Here is a 19,993-nt window from a genome sequence, read left to right as displayed (position 1 = left end):
TTCAGGCTTGCACCTTCCAAATTTAAGTTGCCTATATTTTATAAGCCAAAATATCTAGCAGGAGAGTTGCACAACTGGATCTGGAGCTGAGGAGTATGGTCTCTGCTGGGCACATGGAGTTGAGAATTCATCAGTTAACTGCTGGTAGTGAAGAAGGTGGGTGTGATGTGGGTGAATCTCCAAAGAGCCAGTTGGAGTCATGAAGAACCACATCTAAGGGTGGGCACGTTTGGACAAGTTTGGGAAGGTTGCTGAAATGGAGTAGCTAGAGAAATGAGGAGTTAACTAGGAAATCCAGAGGTCCACTTTCAAGATCTGATGGAAGGACCAACATGACTGAATATTTCAGGGAGATGAAAGAAGATTTAAAATGAGAATTGACTTGGATTTGACCATATGGTAGCTGATGGGCAAGAGTTGAAGTTAGACTGGGGGGGGGATTAAAATTTTAATAAAAAGTAAGAAAAGGGAGACAGTGAGCTCAGACTTCTTATCATAGAAGTTTGACTGGAGAGGGGGTGAGAGACGGGGAGGTAATGGAGGCAGCCTTAGGATCAGGGGGACCCAGTTTGCGATGGAGTCACTTGAAATGCTGGTATGTGACAGGGAAAGGCCATGTGGAGCAGTGGGTGTTACACCAGGATGTTTAACTGAGCAGCCAGGAAAGTTAGAATCTGCCCTCCAACCCCAGAAGGAGCTCACAGACTGAGAAAAAGTCACCAGGATGTTTAACTGAGCAGGCAGGAAAGTTAGAATCTGCCCTCCAACCCCAGAAGGAGCTCACAGACTGAGAAAAAGTGCTCCTACACTTGGAATGTACCTACCTTTTATTACATGAAGAAACTCAAGCCCCCAAAGTGAAGTGACCTGGTGCCTGGTCCCTTTCCGCCCCCGCTGCTGGTGTCCATGGGAGAAGCAGCCCTGATGCGCCTTCCAGTCCCAAGCTTCCAGTCCTCCAGACCGACTCTTCCCTGCTCCATCAGAAGGCACATCCTTCTAGATTCTGACATGTCTGCAGGGCTTCATCTGTGTTGGGGGTGGGGGGCGGTGTCAGAGAGCTGCTTTGCCATTTCCTCAGCGTGCCAGGGGGCAGTGTTGTAAGTTGTTAATTATAAAGTGTCATTAACATAACAGTACAGGGAGGAACCATCTCTCGAAGTCAGGGGGCTTTCAGACGTCTCTTCATGCCCCAGGGTCAGGGAAGACATTTATTCATACCTGGTGCATGGTCCCAAAGCCCTTGTGCAGAAGAGGAGTGGGTGGCTATGGGGTGGAATGTCAATTGAGAATTTCTTAAGTGAGAGAGCTAATGCTCTCCCGAGAGACTCTATCAGTCAAGAATCACTAAATGAGCCTGGATGTAAGAAGCTACCTACGCTGCTCAGAAGGACCCAGAGAACCCCTAACTCTGCTTAGAGGTCTTCTGAAATCCGTGTCATCATCCCTTCTTCTCATCTTCTTATACTCCAGAGGTTATGCTGTCAGCCTGGCTGCCATACCATTCTCATTAAATACTGATGTTGAGCACCAATTAAAATCCATAGCCCTACACAGAATGAACTGCCTAGAATCTAGAAATGTGAGTGCTCTATAAACATAAACTTCTCTTTTGTAATTGACCTTCAATTACAACCCTCTGTGTGTTGGTAGACTCCAAGGAATAGCAATTAACTTTCTTCTCTTCGCTCTTTTTCAGTCTTCTTAAACCCATTGCTCCTTTTCCGTTTTGTCATGTGAGGCTGTCAAGCCATAGACATAACTCCTGTAACTCCGCGGGCCGTCTTTCTCATCGACTGCCATGTGGACAGTGCCCCCTGGAATTTCACAGACTGTGGAATGAATGGTACCCCTTATGCTGCAGCCTCGGGTCCACCCCTGTTCTCTCCTGCTGTTCACAGCACTCTCAAATAAAAGAATAAATGCTGTTTGGGAACAGAACCCGGGGTGCCTGTCCTCCCTGGGTTTGCTGCTCTCGTTGTTGTTTTAACAGTATTAAATAAATCTAAATCAGACAGAAATCCAAAATGCTAATCTTGCCCTGAGAGATTTACCAGAGCTCGTGGTATTCAGGGCACACGATTAGTTCTTTTGTTTCTTGCTTCCTTTACACTTTATTCACAGTTGTGTCAATGTTGACAACTGTGAGACATGCTTGCCCCAAGGGACTGGGAAAACTCTTCCCCAAGCTCTGAAAAAATTAGGAGGACTTAATTAGGTCAAGGATGGGAGGCAGGAAAGGCCGTCCAGAGGGAGAGAGGAGCAAAGACTTGGTGGCATTTAGGTAGCACCTGACACATTCCGGGGTCAGGTGGTAGAAACACAAGCAAAGAGGGAGAGAGGCTTGAGATAAGGCTGGAGAGGGAGCCAGGACTCAGATCAGGAAAAGCCTCATGGCAGAGATTTGGACTTTGTCCTAGGAGTAATAAGAAGTTCCTGGAGGATTATGAAATTCTGTGATGGGATTTATATTCTGAAAACCTCATCTCACTTCATCTACAGAATGAATGGGAAACAAACAAGGGGTAGCCAGAAAGTAGGTAAAAAGGTCAGAAGAATGTGGCAGAAGGGAAGGGAAGGATCCCCAGGGCTTGAAAAAGCTGTGGACCATCATCTGTGTTTTAGGTTACTGAGGGATCCCATGACATAGAGCTAGAAACCATCCATTGTGTTGAGCTACCTGGAGGTCATCAGTGTTTTTAGAAAGGAACTATGGAGAGAGGAGCTAGAACAGAGGAAGGAGAAAGCAGAGTGGAGGGTGCAGAGATAATGACAGTGAGAATGAAGAACCTTTTGTCAGTGTCCGTGAATGGAAGGAAAGAGGTAAGTTGCGGCTGGAGAGAGATCTGAGGTCATGGAGCTTTTTCACCTTCTTTTTTTTTGAGATGAGAGCGGTTTGAGCAAATTTAAGTGCTGATGGATAGTTTTTATGCAATAAAAAATTATAGAATATGCCAGTAGAGAAAAACATAATCCATGTTTGTTTGTTTGTTTTTTCTGTTCCAGGGAAAACAGCAGGGATTGGATTTAAGGCACATGGAGAGGAGTTGGGGAGTGAAATCCTCTTAAAGCAAGAGAAAAGGAGGAAAACTAGAGGAAGAATCATATAGGTTGATATTCTTGGTAATAGGAAGGGGGAAGGAATAAGGATGTTCTTATCTTAAGGCTTTATTTTCTAGGTGAAGTAGCTTCCAGGTAGGAGGGAAGAATTTATAGAGTGAGGAGGGAGAAGAGATAAGGGCCTTGAGGAGAAAGGGGAAAGTTTAAACTTACTGATTCGGGATGTGGGCAAATCTAGTAGAAAAATAGTGGACCCCACAGTTTTATAACTATGACATTAGTACGTACCAAATTACCATAAACTGTGGTTGACTTCATTGCTCAGCTGCTCTGGAACAGGTGCAGAAGGCTGAGTTCATCCACAGTAGAAACTTTGTGAGAACCTCTGACACAGAAACAAAGGATGAGGGAGTTTAGAGTCCAGGCAAAAGTGTTGTTGAAGTGATTGACTACTGAATATCACATGTAAGATGGATAAAGTGTCAAGACTGGGGATGGATAATGGATGAGAAGAAAGTGGCCTCAAGGCCCTGATGAGAAGAAAGTGTTGTCATGGTGAAAGCAGTCAGATAAGCAAGCTAGAAGGACAAAAGTTTGGGATCAAAGCATGTAATGCTTGACTTCGTGATCTGGGGGATGAAGAATCTATAACTAATAGCAAGTCTGAGAGTGGAACCATGGACCAGGACTGCTAAAGTCTTTGAAATGTTTTTCTTAGAGAAAGTGACTGGAAAGTTATTAGCTAAAAGAAAGGAGGAGGGAAAGAACCTCAATAAGCAAAAGATTTTTTTGTAAAAGGCTAGAAGCTCAAGGTCTCCAGATTGATTTGTATGGGTCTTCCCAAGGTTTCCCAAAGGCACTGGGAAACTGGGAAGAAGCAACTCCCCTTTCAGATCCTGAGGTTGGGGGAGTATGAGTCTAAGCAGCTCCTGTTTGAGAAGGAGCATTTCCAGAAGAGAGCCAGGGATCTAAAATCAGCGTGGGTTTTTTTTTTTTTTTAATTCTTTGGACTGGGGAGAAAATTAAGTAGGCCTGCTCTATTTCTGAATTCTCATTTCCTTTGAATTAATATAGTTTTATGGGAGATAGACTATAGATCAGTTTCTCTGTCTGGGATTCATTAATTCCAAATATGGCCACTATGCTTTAACCGTAAAAGAACCTGTATTAACCAACCTTATAAATTTCGAAGAAAAATTTAAGGTTAAGTACTTAAAGAACTTCCTTTCAGTATTTCTTTTATTTTGTGTCTGTTACACAATAAATCTCTCGGTTTTTGCTTGTCATAAACATCTTATCTCGCTTCATTTTTGAAGCACATTTTCACTGATTATAAGATTTTAGGCTGGAAACGTATTTTCCTTCAGCACTTAAAAACGTCATTCTGTGGTCTACTGGATTCCATCATTTCTATTGATAAGTCAGCTGTCAGTATTCTTGCTTCTTGAGAGTAAAATATCTTAGCTTTTAACATTTTTAAAATGTTTATTTTTAGCATCTTGACTATGATGGATATGCGTGTGTTTTTTCTTTGTGTTTATAAGTTCTCAGAACTCCTTTAATAGGTGTCATATTGTCTTTCATCAACTTTGCGGCCATTATCTTGTCACATTTTGATTCTATTCATTTTTCTCTCCTCACTCTCAGGGATTCCCGTATATAACATCTTTTCACAAGATCTTATGTATCTCTTACTCATTGGTCTGTTTTTTCCAACTTTTTTGCTGTCTGTGTTTCTGTCTGATCATTTCTACTAATGCATCTCCAGTTCACTAATCTTTTCTTCAGCTGTAAGAAATATGTTGCTAAAGACATCTATCAAAAAGCTGTAATTCTGTGCTTTTTAGATGGAGAATTTCTGTTTAATAATTCTTTTTCAGTAGATTCTAGGGAGCTGGTGAAATTCTTCATCTTGTCATCTTTTTTTTTTTTTTTTTTTTGGACAAAATAAACATAGCTTTTAAAACTATATCTGAGAATTCTAGTACCTGAGTCTTATTTTCTGTTGTCTTTTTTCTCTCTTAGTTCTTGAAATGTCTTGTCATTTCTTTTGGAATGAGCACTTTGTGTAAAAAATTATAGTCTCTGGGTGATTATCTTTTCTGTAAATAGCTAGAGGGAGAGGAATTTACATTCATCCAGTCCAGACTTAGTGAGTTTTTATAAGGCTTGATCAGTCTCTAAAGATCTATACTATAATTTTCAGAGGTCCAAATGAAAGGCTTTGAATATTTCTAGGACCCCTGTCCCCCCACCTTGTTGGTGGGTCCTAAATTGAGACTGCCAAAAATCTGGCATTTCATTATAACTACATTCACACCTTTATATAATTTAATAACTAGCAAACCCCATAATGTGAACTCAACTGCTGAGTGTGGGGCTCATTTCCTTGTACTTCCCTTTTCTCCTAAATCCTATCATTTCAAACCCTGGCTATCTTGGCAACTCTGAACTCCTTTAAAGAGCTTTTGTCTTTATATTTAAGCTTAAAATCAGGAGTGTAAGGGGAACCCCATGTAAGAAAGTCCAAGCTGTACTTACTCAAGTACCCCTGCTCTCTCACTGAGAGGAATGACCTCATGTAAGTAGGTACTTTACTATAAACGTACACATTAGAAATGTGGTTCCCTCCTCCTCCTTGGAGGCATCTGTGCCTGTGAAGCTGTACCTTATCTTCTACTGCTAAGTCACTTCAGTCATGTCTGACTCTGTGCGACCCCGTAGATGGAACCCACCAGGCTCTCCCATCCCTCAGATTCTCCAGGCAAGAACACTGGAGTGGGTTGCCATTTCCTTTTCTAATGCATGAAAGTGAAAAGTGAAAGTGAAGTCTCTCAGTTGTGTCTGACTCTTCGCGACCCCATGGACTGCAGCCCACCAGGCTCCTCCGTCCATGGGTTTTCCAGGCAAGAGTACTGGAGTGGGGTGCCATTGCCTTCTCCAATACCTCTATTATTGTTATGATGATGTACATAAGACAGTTGTAGGTAGTTATACAAAATTAAAGAATAAACACTTTTTCCTTTTGCCTCATAAGATGTAACAATAATAGTCATGATAATATTCACTAAAATTTACTAGAGATTTACTATGGACCAGATTCTGTGTTAGTTGTTTTGTATAGATTCTCAGAAGAACCTGTGAGGTAGTAAAGGTAATTATTCATATTTTACACTTGAAGAAACTGAGGCTTAAAGAGGTTAAGTCTCCTTAAATAAGGTCTCAGAGCCAGGAAGTAAATGGCACAAGCAAGTTTAAACTCAGATCTTTCTGGGACTTCTTTGGTGGCTCAGTGGTTAAGACTCCGAATTTGCAATGCAGGGGCCCAGTGTTTGATCCCTGGTCAGGGAATGAAATCCTACACACCACAACTAATTGTTCATGTGCTGCAGCTGGAAGATGCTGCACGCTGCAGCAAAGACTGAAGATCCCACATGGTGAAACGAAGACCCTGCGCAGCCAAGTAAATAAACTCTAAAAAAAGTAAAACAAAACTCAGATCTTTCTAACCTCAAAGTCTATGTTCTTTACCAACATCTCATCCTGCCTCATGTCTTGCCTTCATTCCACATAATTGGTTTGATAGTCTCACTAGCCCTGGAACCCTGAGATTAAATATTTCCTTAAATAAGGTGAGAACAAAGTAGTCTAAATGGTTTACATACAAATAAATCTCCTTGTTGGTCCATTTTTCTCAGGTATTTCCAAATTCTTTCCTTCCCTACTCAGCTTTGCTTTGATATGTATTTCACATTAAATATTTCCATTTATAATTTCTATGGCAAATCTGAAAGTAGTTTTTTAAATACAGCTTTAGGCAGGGACAGGAAGTAATTAGCAGTGGGGTTTTATTTTTGGAAGATGAGATTGGTGGAGAACAGGGTATAGCGAGAAATTGCTTTCTGCAGTGTCAGTTGAATGAGTTATAGGAAATGATGGCTCAGCCAGCAGCTCGGTGCTTGCCAGTGAGTCAGCAGTGATTCCATCCTCATCTCAATGCTGGAATTACAGCTGTAAAAGACACTCTTCCTGGTGAGTGCCCCTCCCTGCCTTGCTGTCTGGGGCATGGAAGCTCTGCCCACATGATGGGAACTGTTCAGTTACCTGTCCCAGTGGACAAAGATTCACAGAATTATCTTGTGTTCAGGCAAATGTTTCTATGTTTCTTTAGGATTCATTAGTGTTTCTCATTTTTCCATCTGATACCCAGCAGAAACATCCAGTGTGGTATTGATGTCCTAGCAGAACTTAATTCCTAGGGCAACAGTTCATATTTTTATATTTTTATATGTCCAGGGTCTCTTTTTTTTTTTTGGAGTATAGTTGATTTATAGTGTTGTGTTAGTTTCAGGTATACAGCAAAGTGTTTCAGTTATAGACACACACACACACACACACACATATATATATTCCTTTTCAGACTATTTTCCCTCATAGGTTATTACAAAATATTGAGTATAATTTCCTGTGCTATATAGTAAGTTCTTATTGCTTATCTGTTTTATCTATTTCATATATATTAGTGTGTGTATGTTAATCCCAAACTCTTAACTTATCCCTACCCTCCTTTCCCTTTTGGTAACCATAAGTTTGTTTTCTCTGTCTGTGGGTCTATTTCTGTTTTCTAAATAAGTTCGTTTGTATCATTTTTATATATTCCGCATATAAGCAATATCATACTTGTTTTTCTCTATGGCTTACTTCACTTAGTATGTAATCTCTAGGTCCATTCATTTTGCTGCAAATGGCATTGTTTCGTTTTTATAGCTGAGTACACACAGTGTCCCAGGTGGCACAGTGGGAAAGAATCTGCCAGTGCAGCAGAAGACATAGGAGATGTGCATTTGATCCCTGGGTTGGAAGGACCTCCTGGAGGTAGAAATGGCAGCCCACTGTCGTGTTCTTGCCTGGAAAATCCCATGGATAGAGGACCTTGGCAGGCTACAGTCCAAGGGGTCACAAAGAATCAGACATGACTGAGCACACACGCACGCATGTATATATAAATGTATATTGTTGTTCAGTCACACAGTCGTGTCCAACTCTTTGTAACCCCATGGACTACAGCATGCCAGGCTTCCCTGTCCTTCACTATCTCCCATAGTTTGTTCAAACTCTTGTCCATTGAGTCAGTGATACTATCTAACTATCTCATCCTCTGCTGTCCTCTTCTCCTTTTGCCTTCAATCTTTCCCAGCATCAGGGTCGTTTCCAATGAATCAGCTCTTCTCATCAGGTGGCCAAAGTATTGGAGCTTCAGCTTTAGCATCAGTCCTTAAAATGAATATTCAGGGTTGATTTCCTTTAGGATTGACTGATTTGATTTCCTTGCAGCCCAAGGGACTCTCAAGAGTCTTCCCTAGCACTACAGTTCCAAAACATCAATTCTTGGGTTCTCAGCCTTTATGGTCCAACTCGCACATCCTTAATGACTACTGGAAAAACCATAGCTTTGACTATATGGACCTTTGTTGACAAAGTGATATCTCTGCTTTTTAATACTCTGTCTATATTTGTCATAGGTTTCCTTCCAAGGAACAAATAAATGTTTTAATTTCATGGCTACAATCATTGTCTGCAGTGATTTTGGAGCATGTCTTCTTTAGAGTCTTTAAAATTGACAAAATACTGTGGAAAAGCAAGATAGGGAGATGCCACTTAAGGAGAAGTAGTAATTGAAAGAGGTTCTCTTCTGTGAAGATTGAAAAATATATGCATGTGGCAAGAAAACTAGAACCAGATCATCATAGTTGTTGGGTTGGGATGGTAGGATTATTAGTGATTGCTTTTTACTTTCTTTTCTATGTTTGATAAATAGGCTCAAGTTGTAAAATTTATTCTAAAAACAACTTTAGCATTTTAAACCTTTGGGAAAACAAGTGACCAAATAGCTTTAATATTTTAGGATGCGTTTTCCCCAGACTCTGCCCATGTTGTTAAGGTCAATTTGGTCATATGCATGGTGTCCTACAGGAAAAGAGAGAGGAGGATTAACTTTGCTCAGAATCTGTAGGTGTCAGGCACTTAGTTCTTTTTAACCCAATGGAGAAGGTGGTATTATTCACATCTTATAAATAAGCTAATGCTAAGAGAGATTGAAGAACCTTTCCCAGGTTGATAAGCCAGTAGGTGGTGGAGTTCCATTCAAACCCAAATCCCATCACGACCAAGTTCTACAGTCTTTCAACTCAAGTACAAGATGATGATGCTGCAGGTTCCATTCCACCAGACTATTTTCAGGACATTTTAAATGTGTTAACTTACTACTGGACTAGTTGTACATTGAGTAAAATTGTATTGCAATATTTTTCTCTCCTTTTGTAAAACGAGGATTCCAAATGTTGCATATATATACATGGCTTCTACTTCGGTTAAAAAGATAAATATTGAAAGTGTTACAAAGAATGCATGTGTGTGCATCTGTGTTTTTGACATTAAGAAGATGAAGCAAAAAAAAATTAAAGGGATTTCCCTGGCAGTCCAGTTGTTAAGACTCTAGCCGGGGTGTGGATTCAATCCCTGGTTGGGGAACTAAGATCCCGCATGCTGTGTGGCACAGCAAAAAAAAAAGAAGATGATGATGAAAGAGGTATATAGTAAGTATTAGTTGAGTGGTTGAACTCCCCAAGAATTTGAAGTGATTCTTATGATCCCTGCTAAAGTTTTTAGATATAAAAGACTGAGCCTAACAGTATAATAGCAGTAAATGACAGTTTTGGTCAAGGAAGGGGTGATACTGTTACGAAGCAGAGCTTTTACCATTTCACAAAAATATCCATTGTCCCAGCAGGGCCTTAGTTTATTTTCGTAATTAATTAATAATATTTAAAGATTTTAAAAAATTACAGCTAATAATGTACAAAAAATGCTATAAGCTTTGTTCGTATACTGACATGCAATACACTGCATATATAACTGTACAACTTGATAAAATTTAGCATAAACCTACACCTATGAAACAGCACTTCAGTAAAGGTAATGAGTATATTCATTACCCCCCAAAGATTATTTTTGTAATGCTCTATTCTCTAAGGAGAAAAACCCATTTAATTTCATGATCTAATTTGATGAAAAACATCTGGATAGAGACTCAGGTGATGTCAGTCTGGACGCTCTGATCTTGCCCTAAATAGTTCCATGAAATTCAGTGAGTCCCTTAATTTTTCAGGCCTTAGTTTTCTTATCTGAAAAATGAGGGGGTTGGACTAGGTGGTCCCTAAGGCCCCATATGGCTCTAAAGCTTAATAAAGCTAAGAGGACAGGCATACTTAGGGTATTGGTTTGTGTCCAAATGCTTTCATGTAAAAATATAGACTTCCCCAGTGGCCTGGTGTCAGCTGTGCTGGTCATCCCTGCCCTGCTTTGCCTGATTGATTGATCGTGAAATCATTTCATTTCTTTTCATTCTCTTTCACCCTGATTCAAGGTCACTCATGTCATTGCTTTCATGCTGTTCTTTCTAAGCTTAGGGGACTGTTCTACTTAAGAATTTAGGGGGTAGCTTGAATAATGCTGGGAATTTGGCAGTGCCTTTAGGGGCTGAGAGGGGCTACAGGCCCATCAGCTCCTTGGATACTCTCGAGGCAGCTTGGGCATTTTGGGGGGATGGGGAGGGCAGAGACAAGCTGTACTGGATTTATTTCAGGGATGGGGGAAGGGAGGCAGATTGGCATTTAATTAAAATTCTAATCCCAACTTTGCCCATCTTCTTGCCAAGTCAGCAGCCAGCATTTCTGTTTGTGGTTCTGGTGATTTTGCTGTGATGACATACGTAGTTACCTCAAAAACTCTTGCAAATGGGCCTAAAAATTCAGTATGTTCACCAGATGCTTTAATCAAACTTGGCAGAATGCCGCCTTTGGCCTGTGTTTTCAGAGGTGTCTCCTCCACCACTGCCATCTTTCTGATGGGAGGGGGACGCTGGAGAGAGCTCATGACGGAAACTGAACTGATTACAAATGGCAAAGCTCTTTGATCACAGCAGAGATCTTTCCACACTCGTTCTGTTTTCCAGGTAGCTAAGTGGACTCTCTGAGGAGGGGCTGCTCTGCCTTCACGTTGGCCCAACCATGAGGTTCTTCCTGCTCTGTGCCTACATGCTGCTGCTACTGATTTCCCAGTTGAGGGCAGTCAGCTTTCCTGAAGATGATGAACCCCTTAATACTGTTGACTATCACTGTAAGTAATCTAAAGAATACTCTTTTCTAAGAAGGAAGGGTTGTTTTGGTTTTAATTTTCTAAGCATATTCATTTTTAGAAAGAGGATTTTATGTCTTTAAAATGTTTTACATCCTCATTTATCCATAATCATTTCCTAGTGTCTGAAGAAAATGGGACAATTTAGTTAGGCACTTTTCTAAAGCAACCTATATATAGGTTATATGTTTTCAGTTAAAAAGAAAAAGACCATTTGGTGATACTCACCATCTCTTATTCATTCATATTCAAGACCTTAAGAAAAGAATTTAGTTAAAACCCTTCTACAACTAGTATATACAGCTAATCAATGCTGTATATCGATTCTTCAGCTCCGTAATCCTGACTGATGGTTTAGCCCGTTTTTACTTGCAGATTCAAGGCAATATCCGGTTTTTAGAGGACGTCCTTCAGGCAATGAATCACAGCACAGGCTGGACTTTCAGCTGATGTTGAAAATTCGAGACACACTTTATATTGCTGGCAGGTAATTTTCCCCTCGTTGGTTTATTAGATTAAAATTCTTTTCTCTTGTGGTGCTTGCATTAATGTGTCTAGTTCATGAAAAACTAATATGTGATTGTGATCAAAAATTGCAAGTAGCCAAAAATACTCACTTGAGAAGAGTCAGCGTTGTGTACCAGGAACAAAATACAGCAAAAGCCTTCAGCAGTCCCGTTTTATTACTGCAGTCAAGAAATCAGACACCATTCTTTATTCCTAAAGCAGCAGGAGAAAAAAAAAATTTTTTTTCTTTAGTCTTTTTTTAACTTGGAATTATTCAAGTAAATATTGAAAGTATGTCTATGCTAATACTGAGTAGTCATTTGACCCATGCCTGAAGAAAAGGACTTTCTTCACTCCCTAACCACAGTGATATATAAAAGCATCTCACTAATGAAAAAGTACTCTTTGTTGACTTTGTTGGAGACAGAGAAAATCCAAATGATCTCTAAAACACAATAAAAGCAGCTCTGTAAAAATAAAATAAGAAGCAGCTTAACATTTTTATGTATTCACATGATATGACTTACTGCCTTGTTTCCAACAGGGATCAAGTTTATACAGTAAACTTAAATGAAATCCCCAAAACAGAAGTAATACCAAACAAGGTGAGCAACTGTAGTTGGCAAATTTATTTGCATTCCCTTAGAACTTGGGTAATGTCCCTCTCCCCTCAATATTTAAAATATTGAACTTTGGTTTTGCTCGATTGATACAGAAACTGACATGGCGGTCAAGACAACAGGATCGAGAAAACTGTGCTATGAAAGGCAAGCATAAAGTAAGTAAAAGAAATATATGATCACTAGATTGAGTCTGTATGGTGGCTTGAGCCCACGATGTAGGCACATGGAATGTCTAATGGTAGTGTCGTTGTTACTTTCTTTAGGATGAATGCCACAACTTTATTAAAGTATTTGTTCCAAGAAACGATGAGATGGTTTTTGTTTGTGGCACCAATGCGTTTAATCCCATGTGTAGATACTATAAGGTAAGTATATTTTATACAGTGTGCTGTTTTTAATCAATTCTTCTTCCTCTACTGGTGTGGTGTTAGTGTCGAATCCTTTCTTCTATAAATCTAGTAATGTGTCTTATCTCTAACACTATGAAAGAATAAAGACAGAATTTTTCCCATAGAATTTCAGTACAAATAAAGCAGTATTGCCTTCAAACAGGTACATTGAACAGATGTGACACTAGCTATTTATTTTTCTTTTGTAGTTGAATACCTTAGAGTATGATGGAGAAGAAATTAGTGGCCTGGCAAGATGCCCATTTGATGCCAGACAAACTAATGTTGCCCTTTTTGCTGGTAAGATTCTTTAGTGTAATGAATATAAATGATTAATGACATTGAAGATGCAAGAGGAATTTAAAGGAAGGAAAAAAGCTCATAACTAGAATAGCTACCTTGACATGAGTGTTTCAAAGACTAAAAGCTATGAACAGATTTTCAAAAAAGAGGAATTATAAGTGAGCATATTATAAGTATTCGGACACTTGGCTCTGTTGTTAGGCCAGTGACCCTGAATAAGCTGAAAGTGAAAGTGTTTGTCGCTCGGTCATGTCCGACTCTTTGCTACCCCATGGACTGTAGCCTGCCAGGCTCCTCTGTCCGTGGAATTCTCCAGACAAGAATACTGGAGCCGTTCCCTTTTCCAGGGGAATCTTCCCAACCCAGGGATCGAGTCTGGATCTCCTGCATTGCAGGCACATTCTTTAACCATCTGAGCCACCAGGGAAGCCTTTTTTGAATAAGTTGCTTACCTTCTTGGTGCTCCAAGTTCTCATCTATAAACTTAGATAGTACAGGTCAACCTGTCACAAGTTGATTATGAGCATCAGGTTTTAGATTTATTTGTATATATAGCAATGATGTCAGTGAAAACACTCCAAAGGATATAACAGACTACATGGGAAAACATGGGCTTCCCAGGTGGCGCTGGTAGTAAAGAACCAGCCGGCCAGTGCAAGAGACATAGATGTGGATTCGATCCCTGGGTTGAGAAGATCCCCTGAGGAGAGCATGGCAACCCATTCCAGGATTCTTGTCTGGAGAATCCCATGGACAGAGAAGCCTGGCAGGCTGCAGTTCATAAGGTTGCAAAGAGTTGGACACAACTGAAATGACTTAGCACACACATAAGATAATAAACTTATGATAACTGTGGCTATTTTTATTTAAATTATAACCTTGGTTTCAGATGGGAAGCTGTATTCTGCCACAGTGGCTGACTTCTTGGCCAGTGATGCTGTTATTTATCGAAGCATGGGTGATGGATCTGCTCTTCGTACAATAAAATATGATTCCAAATGGATCAAAGGTACCTTTGAAGAGCAGTATTGCCAGGGGTGGCAGGATGGGTACATGGGAACAGGAGCCCTGGCATTGGAAAGTTCAGTGCATGACTTTATATTGTTAATTTAGAGCCCAGTACAAGCTGCCTTGGTTGGCTGCATTAGTGGGAAATGAGGAGACCAGTAGCTATGTCTAGAAAGTAGATTTCTATCTTAGGTGACCTCAAAAAAAAAAAAAAAATCACCATTCTGTGTACCATTTGCCTAACTAAATGCACGCACTACTCCTTGCCCACTTCCTTCTAATTATCCTGGAAAGTTTAACCCTGGGAACTGTTAGTTCATATCTTCAGAGTTATTTTGTTCTTTGGAGTCTAGAAATCAAGATTTTTAATTTTCAACATAAAAAGTTTCCTTTACTAGCTAAATAGGTTAATGAATAAATCTGTTGAAACAAAGACCTTTGCTGTAGTTCAGTTCCCTGTAGGCTTTTTCTAGTCCATTAGCTAACATTAAAGACTCTGGGTTCCCTAAATCTTCAACATACCCATAATGGGACTCCAGAAACTTGGTGGCATATCAAAGTTCTTGGCTTGAAAGTAGCAGTGTGATGTCTGTCAGTCATGCCTAGCAGTCGGACTATGATGCTAATTGAATTACCCTTCAGGAACCAGTTTGTTCTCACTTTCTCTTTCAGAGCCACACTTTCTGCATGCTATAGAATACGGAAACTACGTCTATTTCTTCTTTCGAGAAATTGCTGTAGAACATAACAACTTAGGCAAGGCAAGTATATGCCTGTGCACTCGCATTGCATGGAATTGAGCCCACCTTGGTAGGTCTTTGCATGTTTTCCAGCACTCGGTGCATTCAGGGCCAAGTGCAGAGAGTTGTGTTGCTTAGCAAGAGAATAGTTGCTGGGAAATAACTGAACAATGGCCAGAGTGGGAACAGCAGCCTTGAGAAGGTTTTATTTATTTTTTCCTGTTACTACAGAGAATGTGCTGCAGGCACCCTTGAGCTATGGATGCTTCTTTAACTCTTTAGAAATCTATTGATAGCTGTTCTTTCTTAGTGTCAAAAGGCAGGATGGAAAGGAAGGGCCCCTGTTCATTGACAAGTACTTCAGTCCAAGTCCGTAAGATTCTAAAATATTGCATCTCCTTCTATGCCAGGTTTAAGGACGGTGCGTTTCATTAACAATATAAGAAGCTAAGTGGGGAATGAAGTATGGGAATGGTTTCCATCCAGCCAGGCAGCCCAGTGGCTCACTTCTTAGGGAGCTTGTTTGGTAGAACAGGAAAATGGCCCTCCTTTTTTGTTTTTCTCACAGGTAAATACAATTTACATTCTTACTCTACAGATGCCTAGAGGGAAGGCTGCTGGAGTCTTCTCAACCACGTGTATCTTTTATCATTTTTTGTCCCTCCCTTATCTGGCAGCTTTTTGCTCCTGTTCTCCCCCCATGCTCATGATCCTGTCGCCTTGCTTTTGTGCCCTGGGCAGGCTGTCTATTCACGTGTGGCCCGCATATGTAAAAACGACATGGGTGGCTCCCAGCGCGTCCTGGAGAAGCACTGGACTTCGTTTCTGAAGGCTCGGCTTAACTGTTCTGTCCCTGGAGATTCCTTTTTCTACTTTGATGTTCTGCAGTCTATTACAGACATAATACAAATCAATGGCATTCCCACAGTGGTAGGGGTTTTCACCACACAGCTCAACAGGTGAGAACCGACCCTCAGCGCTTCAGAAGGCGCTCTGTGTCTTGTTTGTGGGAACCCAGAACAGGTCCGCCGTCCCCTGATGCTGTTCCTCTTTTTCAGCATTCCTGGTTCCGCAGTCTGTGCGTTTAGCATGGATGACATTGAAAAAGTATTCAAAGGACGGTTTAAAGAACAGAAAACTCCAGATTCTGTTTGGACAGCGGTCCCTGAAGACAAAGTACCAAAGCCAAGGTAGGAAAACAGTAAAGACGGAAAGGATTTCTGTCCTTTCCTCATGCTTCCAGTGACAAAGCCCTGGAACAAAGCCCTCTGGTCACTGGAAGCATGCATCCTCAGAGAGCAGCTGGGCCCCCTCCCTCTCCAGGAAGGGTGTCCCTGTGCAGCGCCGCAGATAGAAACTCAGTGACTAGGACTGAGAGCCTGCATGTGGAGAGCCCACAGAGTTCGTGGAAATAATGTTACTCAGAGAGTTTGGCTCACTCTCCTTCCTCTCTTAACGTTTTCTTCCAGAATAGACACCTTTTCCCTAGATACAAACTGTGAGGAGGGGAAAACACACTATTTTTCTTTCAGGCCTGGGTGTTGTGCAAAGCACGGTCTTGCGGAAGCATATAAAACCTCCATCGATTTCCCGGATGAAACCCTGTCATTCATCAAATCCCACCCCCTGATGGACTCGGCCGTCCCACCCATTGCCGACGAACCCTGGTTCACAAAGACTCGGATCAGGTAAGACTGGGCAGACACGCAGGCCCGCTCCCGTTCAGTAGTCCCCCTTCCTGTTGGCCCCCTGTCTAACCTGATTCACCTCCTCTGGCAGGTACAGACTGACGGCCATCGCCGTCGACCATTCTGCCGGACCCCACCAGAACTACACAGTCATCTTTGTTGGCTCAGAAGCTGGCGTGGTGCTTAAAGTTTTGGCGAAGACCAGCCCTTTCTCTTTGAATGACAGCGTATTACTGGAAGAGATTGAAGCATACAACCATGCAAAGTAGGTGTATTATACCAGAACGCTTTTTGAGACTTCAGCGTCTGTTTCATCTAGTCATTTCCTTTCAGCCCGCTATATTAGCAGTGGTAGAAATGGAGAAGGCAATGGCACCCCACTCCAGTACTCTTGCCTGGAAAATGCCATGGACGGAGGAGCCTGGTAGGGCTCACAGAGAGTCGGACACGACTGAAGCAACTTAGCAGCAGCAGCAGCAGCAGAAATGGTGGTGGTTAGTCGCTAAATTATGTCCCACTCTTGTGACCCATTGACAGTAGCCCCCCTAGGCTCCTCTGTCCATGGAAGTCCCCAGGCAAGAGTACTGGAGTGTGTTGCCATTTCCTTCTCCAGAGGGTCTTTGCAACCCAGGGATAGAACCCAGGTCTCCTGCATTGCCGGTGGATTCTTTACTTATTGAGCCACCAGGGAAGCCTCAAATTAGTAGTGGTTTGGCTTATTAGTATTGTGGTTTGTTTGTTTTTCTCACTGAAATAAAAACCCGGATTTGGTGTTTGCCTGAGTCTCAGGGTTTGGAGGGTGGATAGTGATACATTTAAAAATAATTCAGCCCTTGTCACCTATGGAAAATGAGAATATTTTACCCCACCCCTCTTACCTTACAGATCTATTTCAGGGTGCTGCATCCAGAACTATGCTACAGCTGGTTGCAGATAGACACACACACACACACACACACACACACACACACACACACACACACAACCACCATAATTCTTGCAACCACTGATATAAAAAATTATATGAACCATTAAAACAAACGAGATAGATGAGAGTAATGGAGCAAAGAAGACTAAGGAGAGATCTAGAAATAGTTAGCACAGGAAGATTAAAATGCATTAGAACATTATCCTTTTTCTTCCCTATAGCCTAACATGCTCTTCACAAGTGCAATTCCCTTCTATCATCAGAACAGGAAGCCAGTCTTTAAAAAACCCTTTGTCCAGCCTGAAATTTAACTAACCATGCAAAGCAGTAGAAGATGAATCACATAATTATCACATCCTAAACTGTGTACTTGCGTAGTTTGCTACTGAGAGTATTCCTTAACACCTCCCCAGCTCTCAGTAATTGCAAAAACCAAACCCCACTTGCCTCGCCTAGTTCCTATAGCTCTTGACTTACTAAACATCTACCTTGAAAATGTCTCCCACAATATAGGTGCAGTGCTGAAAATGAGGAGGACAGAAAGGTCATCTCATTACAGTTGGATAAAGACCATCATGCTTTATATGTGGCGTTCTCTAGCTGCGTTATCCGCATCCCCCTCAGTCGCTGTGAGCGTTATGGATCATGTAAAAAGTAAGCTGATGTTTCTTTCCTTACCCTGGGTCTTTCAGGATCATGACCTTTGATAATGAGAAAATTCAGGTTACCTTCTGTCTGGTTGCATACAGGTCTTGTATTGCATCTCGAGACCCATACTGTGGCTGGTTAAGCCAAGGGGCCTGTGGTCGAGTGAGCCCAGCGATGCTGTAAGTACACTTTGTCACATTAACTGAGATCTTCTCCAGATGTGCTTCTGTCTTCTCCAGGGCCTCTAAAACTAGGGATTTTAGAAAAATTCCAATAACACTACCTTTCTTTTTTCTTTTCTTTCTTTCTTTCCTTTTTTCTGTTTTTGTTGTTGTATGGGAGAAAGAAAAACAGAAAATCTGGAGCTATGACAGGAAAAGAAAATTGTAGACAGTATAATACTTAAGGGAAAAGGATAGATGGCGAGAAAGAAAACAATTCTCTTCTGCTCTCTTAAACACTCTAGTTACTAAATGTTGAATACAAGTATTCATCTTAGCAAGCTATGTTGAAATGTCCATTTTTCTCTCTCTGCTCATTCTTACTAATCTGTCTGTGTTCTTGGTTCTGCTCTGGTTCTCATTTGTGTTCCTATGAAGGCTGTTAACTGAAGACTTGTTTGCTTTCCATAACCACAGCGCTGGAGGATTTGAACAAGACACAGAATATGGCAACACGGCCCATCTAGGGGACTGCCACGGTAAGACCGAATCTTCCTTTCCCTCCTGGCGCTTCTTTTGGATCACATTTGCACGTGAACATTGTTTTATAATCAGCCTTATATAATGACTCAGTACACATGCCACCTAGCATTTAACTTGAACTTCGCAAAAGCTGAGCTGTTTGATCATGGGGATAAGTTAGAGAAGAATCTTACTTTTTTTTTTTTACCTTCGCCATTTGCAATTCCATAGGAAATCTAGAGAAAGGTAGTCTAACCAGTAGGTTCATTTTTTAATTTATAGTCCTTTCTTTTGACTTTTTGAGTTAATGGAATTCGTAAATTTTTGCTTTCTTTTGGTTACTTCTTACTGATTACTTGTTCCTTTAATTCTTTTAGAAATTTTGCCTACTTCAACTACACCAGATTACAAAATATTTGGCGGTCCAACATCTGGTTAGTTTTTTTTCATTTTTTTGAATTAACAAACCTTTTCTTTCCTTCAGTTCAGCATTTTCAGCCCCTTCTCCCCTCCTTTTGCGCAGTTTGGCAGCCCGTCATTTTTGTGCTTTGACTCATAACCCCCGATGGTCCCAAAGACTTTTTCTTACTCAGCACTTCACCTTGTGTAGCATGTTAATAGTCCATCATTGACCAAGGCGCACATCCTTAAGAAAAATCCAATGGATTAACATAGGCTGCATTCCAGCTGCACGCCCGTCCACCTGAGCTTTCTTCTCTCACCCCTGCGCATCGTGAATGTTCCCTGCAGCCATCTATTTTTAATGGATGGCAGAACTTCATTATTTCCCCCTTCTCTCCTCACCTTTCCTAAGACCTAGTAAACAAATACACATTTCCCCAAAATGTGTATTTATCAATTTTAGAGATCTTTTTTGGAATGGTTTGTGGTAATCTCTGGAACCTTTGAATGCTGTGATCTCAGTGGTATGAAGAAGGTCCCCATCGAATGAAGCTGGTTTCTGATGTATTAAGATGTCCACTGGGTTCCCTGTGCCTCCCCGCCCCTGCCTTGTCTTCATCTGTTCTGGAGTCTTCATCTGTGACCGTTGTACCAGTCTGAATTTGGGTCTCCGGAGTTTTCGCCTAAAATCATACACTTCCATTTTGATGGAAAATCTGCTTGGCAGAACTCAGTAATAGACGCGCTAAGAGGTTAAGTTACTCCCGATCCTGTCGCTGGTTCTAAAATTCACTAGCTGTTTCATTCCTCAGAGGGGAGAA

General features: G+C 41.1%; 1 protein-coding gene across 16 annotated transcripts in view; it reads left to right on the top strand.

The window, feature by feature from the left end:
- Positions 1–19,993, top strand: part of SEMA6D (semaphorin 6D) — a 58,569-nt gene that overhangs the window by 32,264 nt on the left and 6,312 nt on the right. For 7 of the 16 annotated variants that reach the window (XM_059890397.1, XM_010809338.4, XM_024997535.2 and 4 more), the window contains exons 2-17: positions 11,072–11,235; positions 11,629–11,740; positions 12,305–12,365; positions 12,476–12,538; positions 12,647–12,748; positions 12,982–13,072; positions 13,965–14,084; positions 14,756–14,844; positions 15,565–15,782; positions 15,882–16,013; positions 16,356–16,511; positions 16,603–16,776; positions 17,953–18,093; positions 18,189–18,266; positions 18,687–18,787; positions 19,148–19,204. In XM_059890397.1, coding sequence (XP_059746380.1) covers positions 11,127–11,235; positions 11,629–11,740; positions 12,305–12,365; positions 12,476–12,538; positions 12,647–12,748; positions 12,982–13,072; positions 13,965–14,084; positions 14,756–14,844; positions 15,565–15,782; positions 15,882–16,013; positions 16,356–16,511; positions 16,603–16,776; positions 17,953–18,093; positions 18,189–18,266; positions 18,687–18,787; positions 19,148–19,204 — 1,804 coding nt within the window. In that variant the 5' untranslated portion in view covers positions 11,072–11,126. The remainder of the gene's footprint in view (positions 1–11,071; positions 11,236–11,628; positions 11,741–12,304; positions 12,366–12,475; positions 12,539–12,646; positions 12,749–12,981; positions 13,073–13,964; positions 14,085–14,755; positions 14,845–15,564; positions 15,783–15,881; positions 16,014–16,355; positions 16,512–16,602; positions 16,777–17,952; positions 18,094–18,188; positions 18,267–18,686; positions 18,788–19,147; positions 19,205–19,993) is intronic. The other 9 variants (XM_059890400.1, XM_059890399.1, XM_059890405.1 and 6 more) reach the window with 3 other exon arrangements.

Source organism: Bos taurus, chromosome 10 (genome assembly GCF_002263795.3).
Source record: "Bos taurus isolate L1 Dominette 01449 registration number 42190680 breed Hereford chromosome 10, ARS-UCD2.0, whole genome shotgun sequence".
NCBI classification, from domain to species: domain Eukaryota; kingdom Metazoa; phylum Chordata; class Mammalia; order Artiodactyla; family Bovidae; genus Bos; species Bos taurus.
Note: the sequence above shows the minus strand (reverse complement) of the source record. Positions and strands in the feature narration are given on the sequence as shown.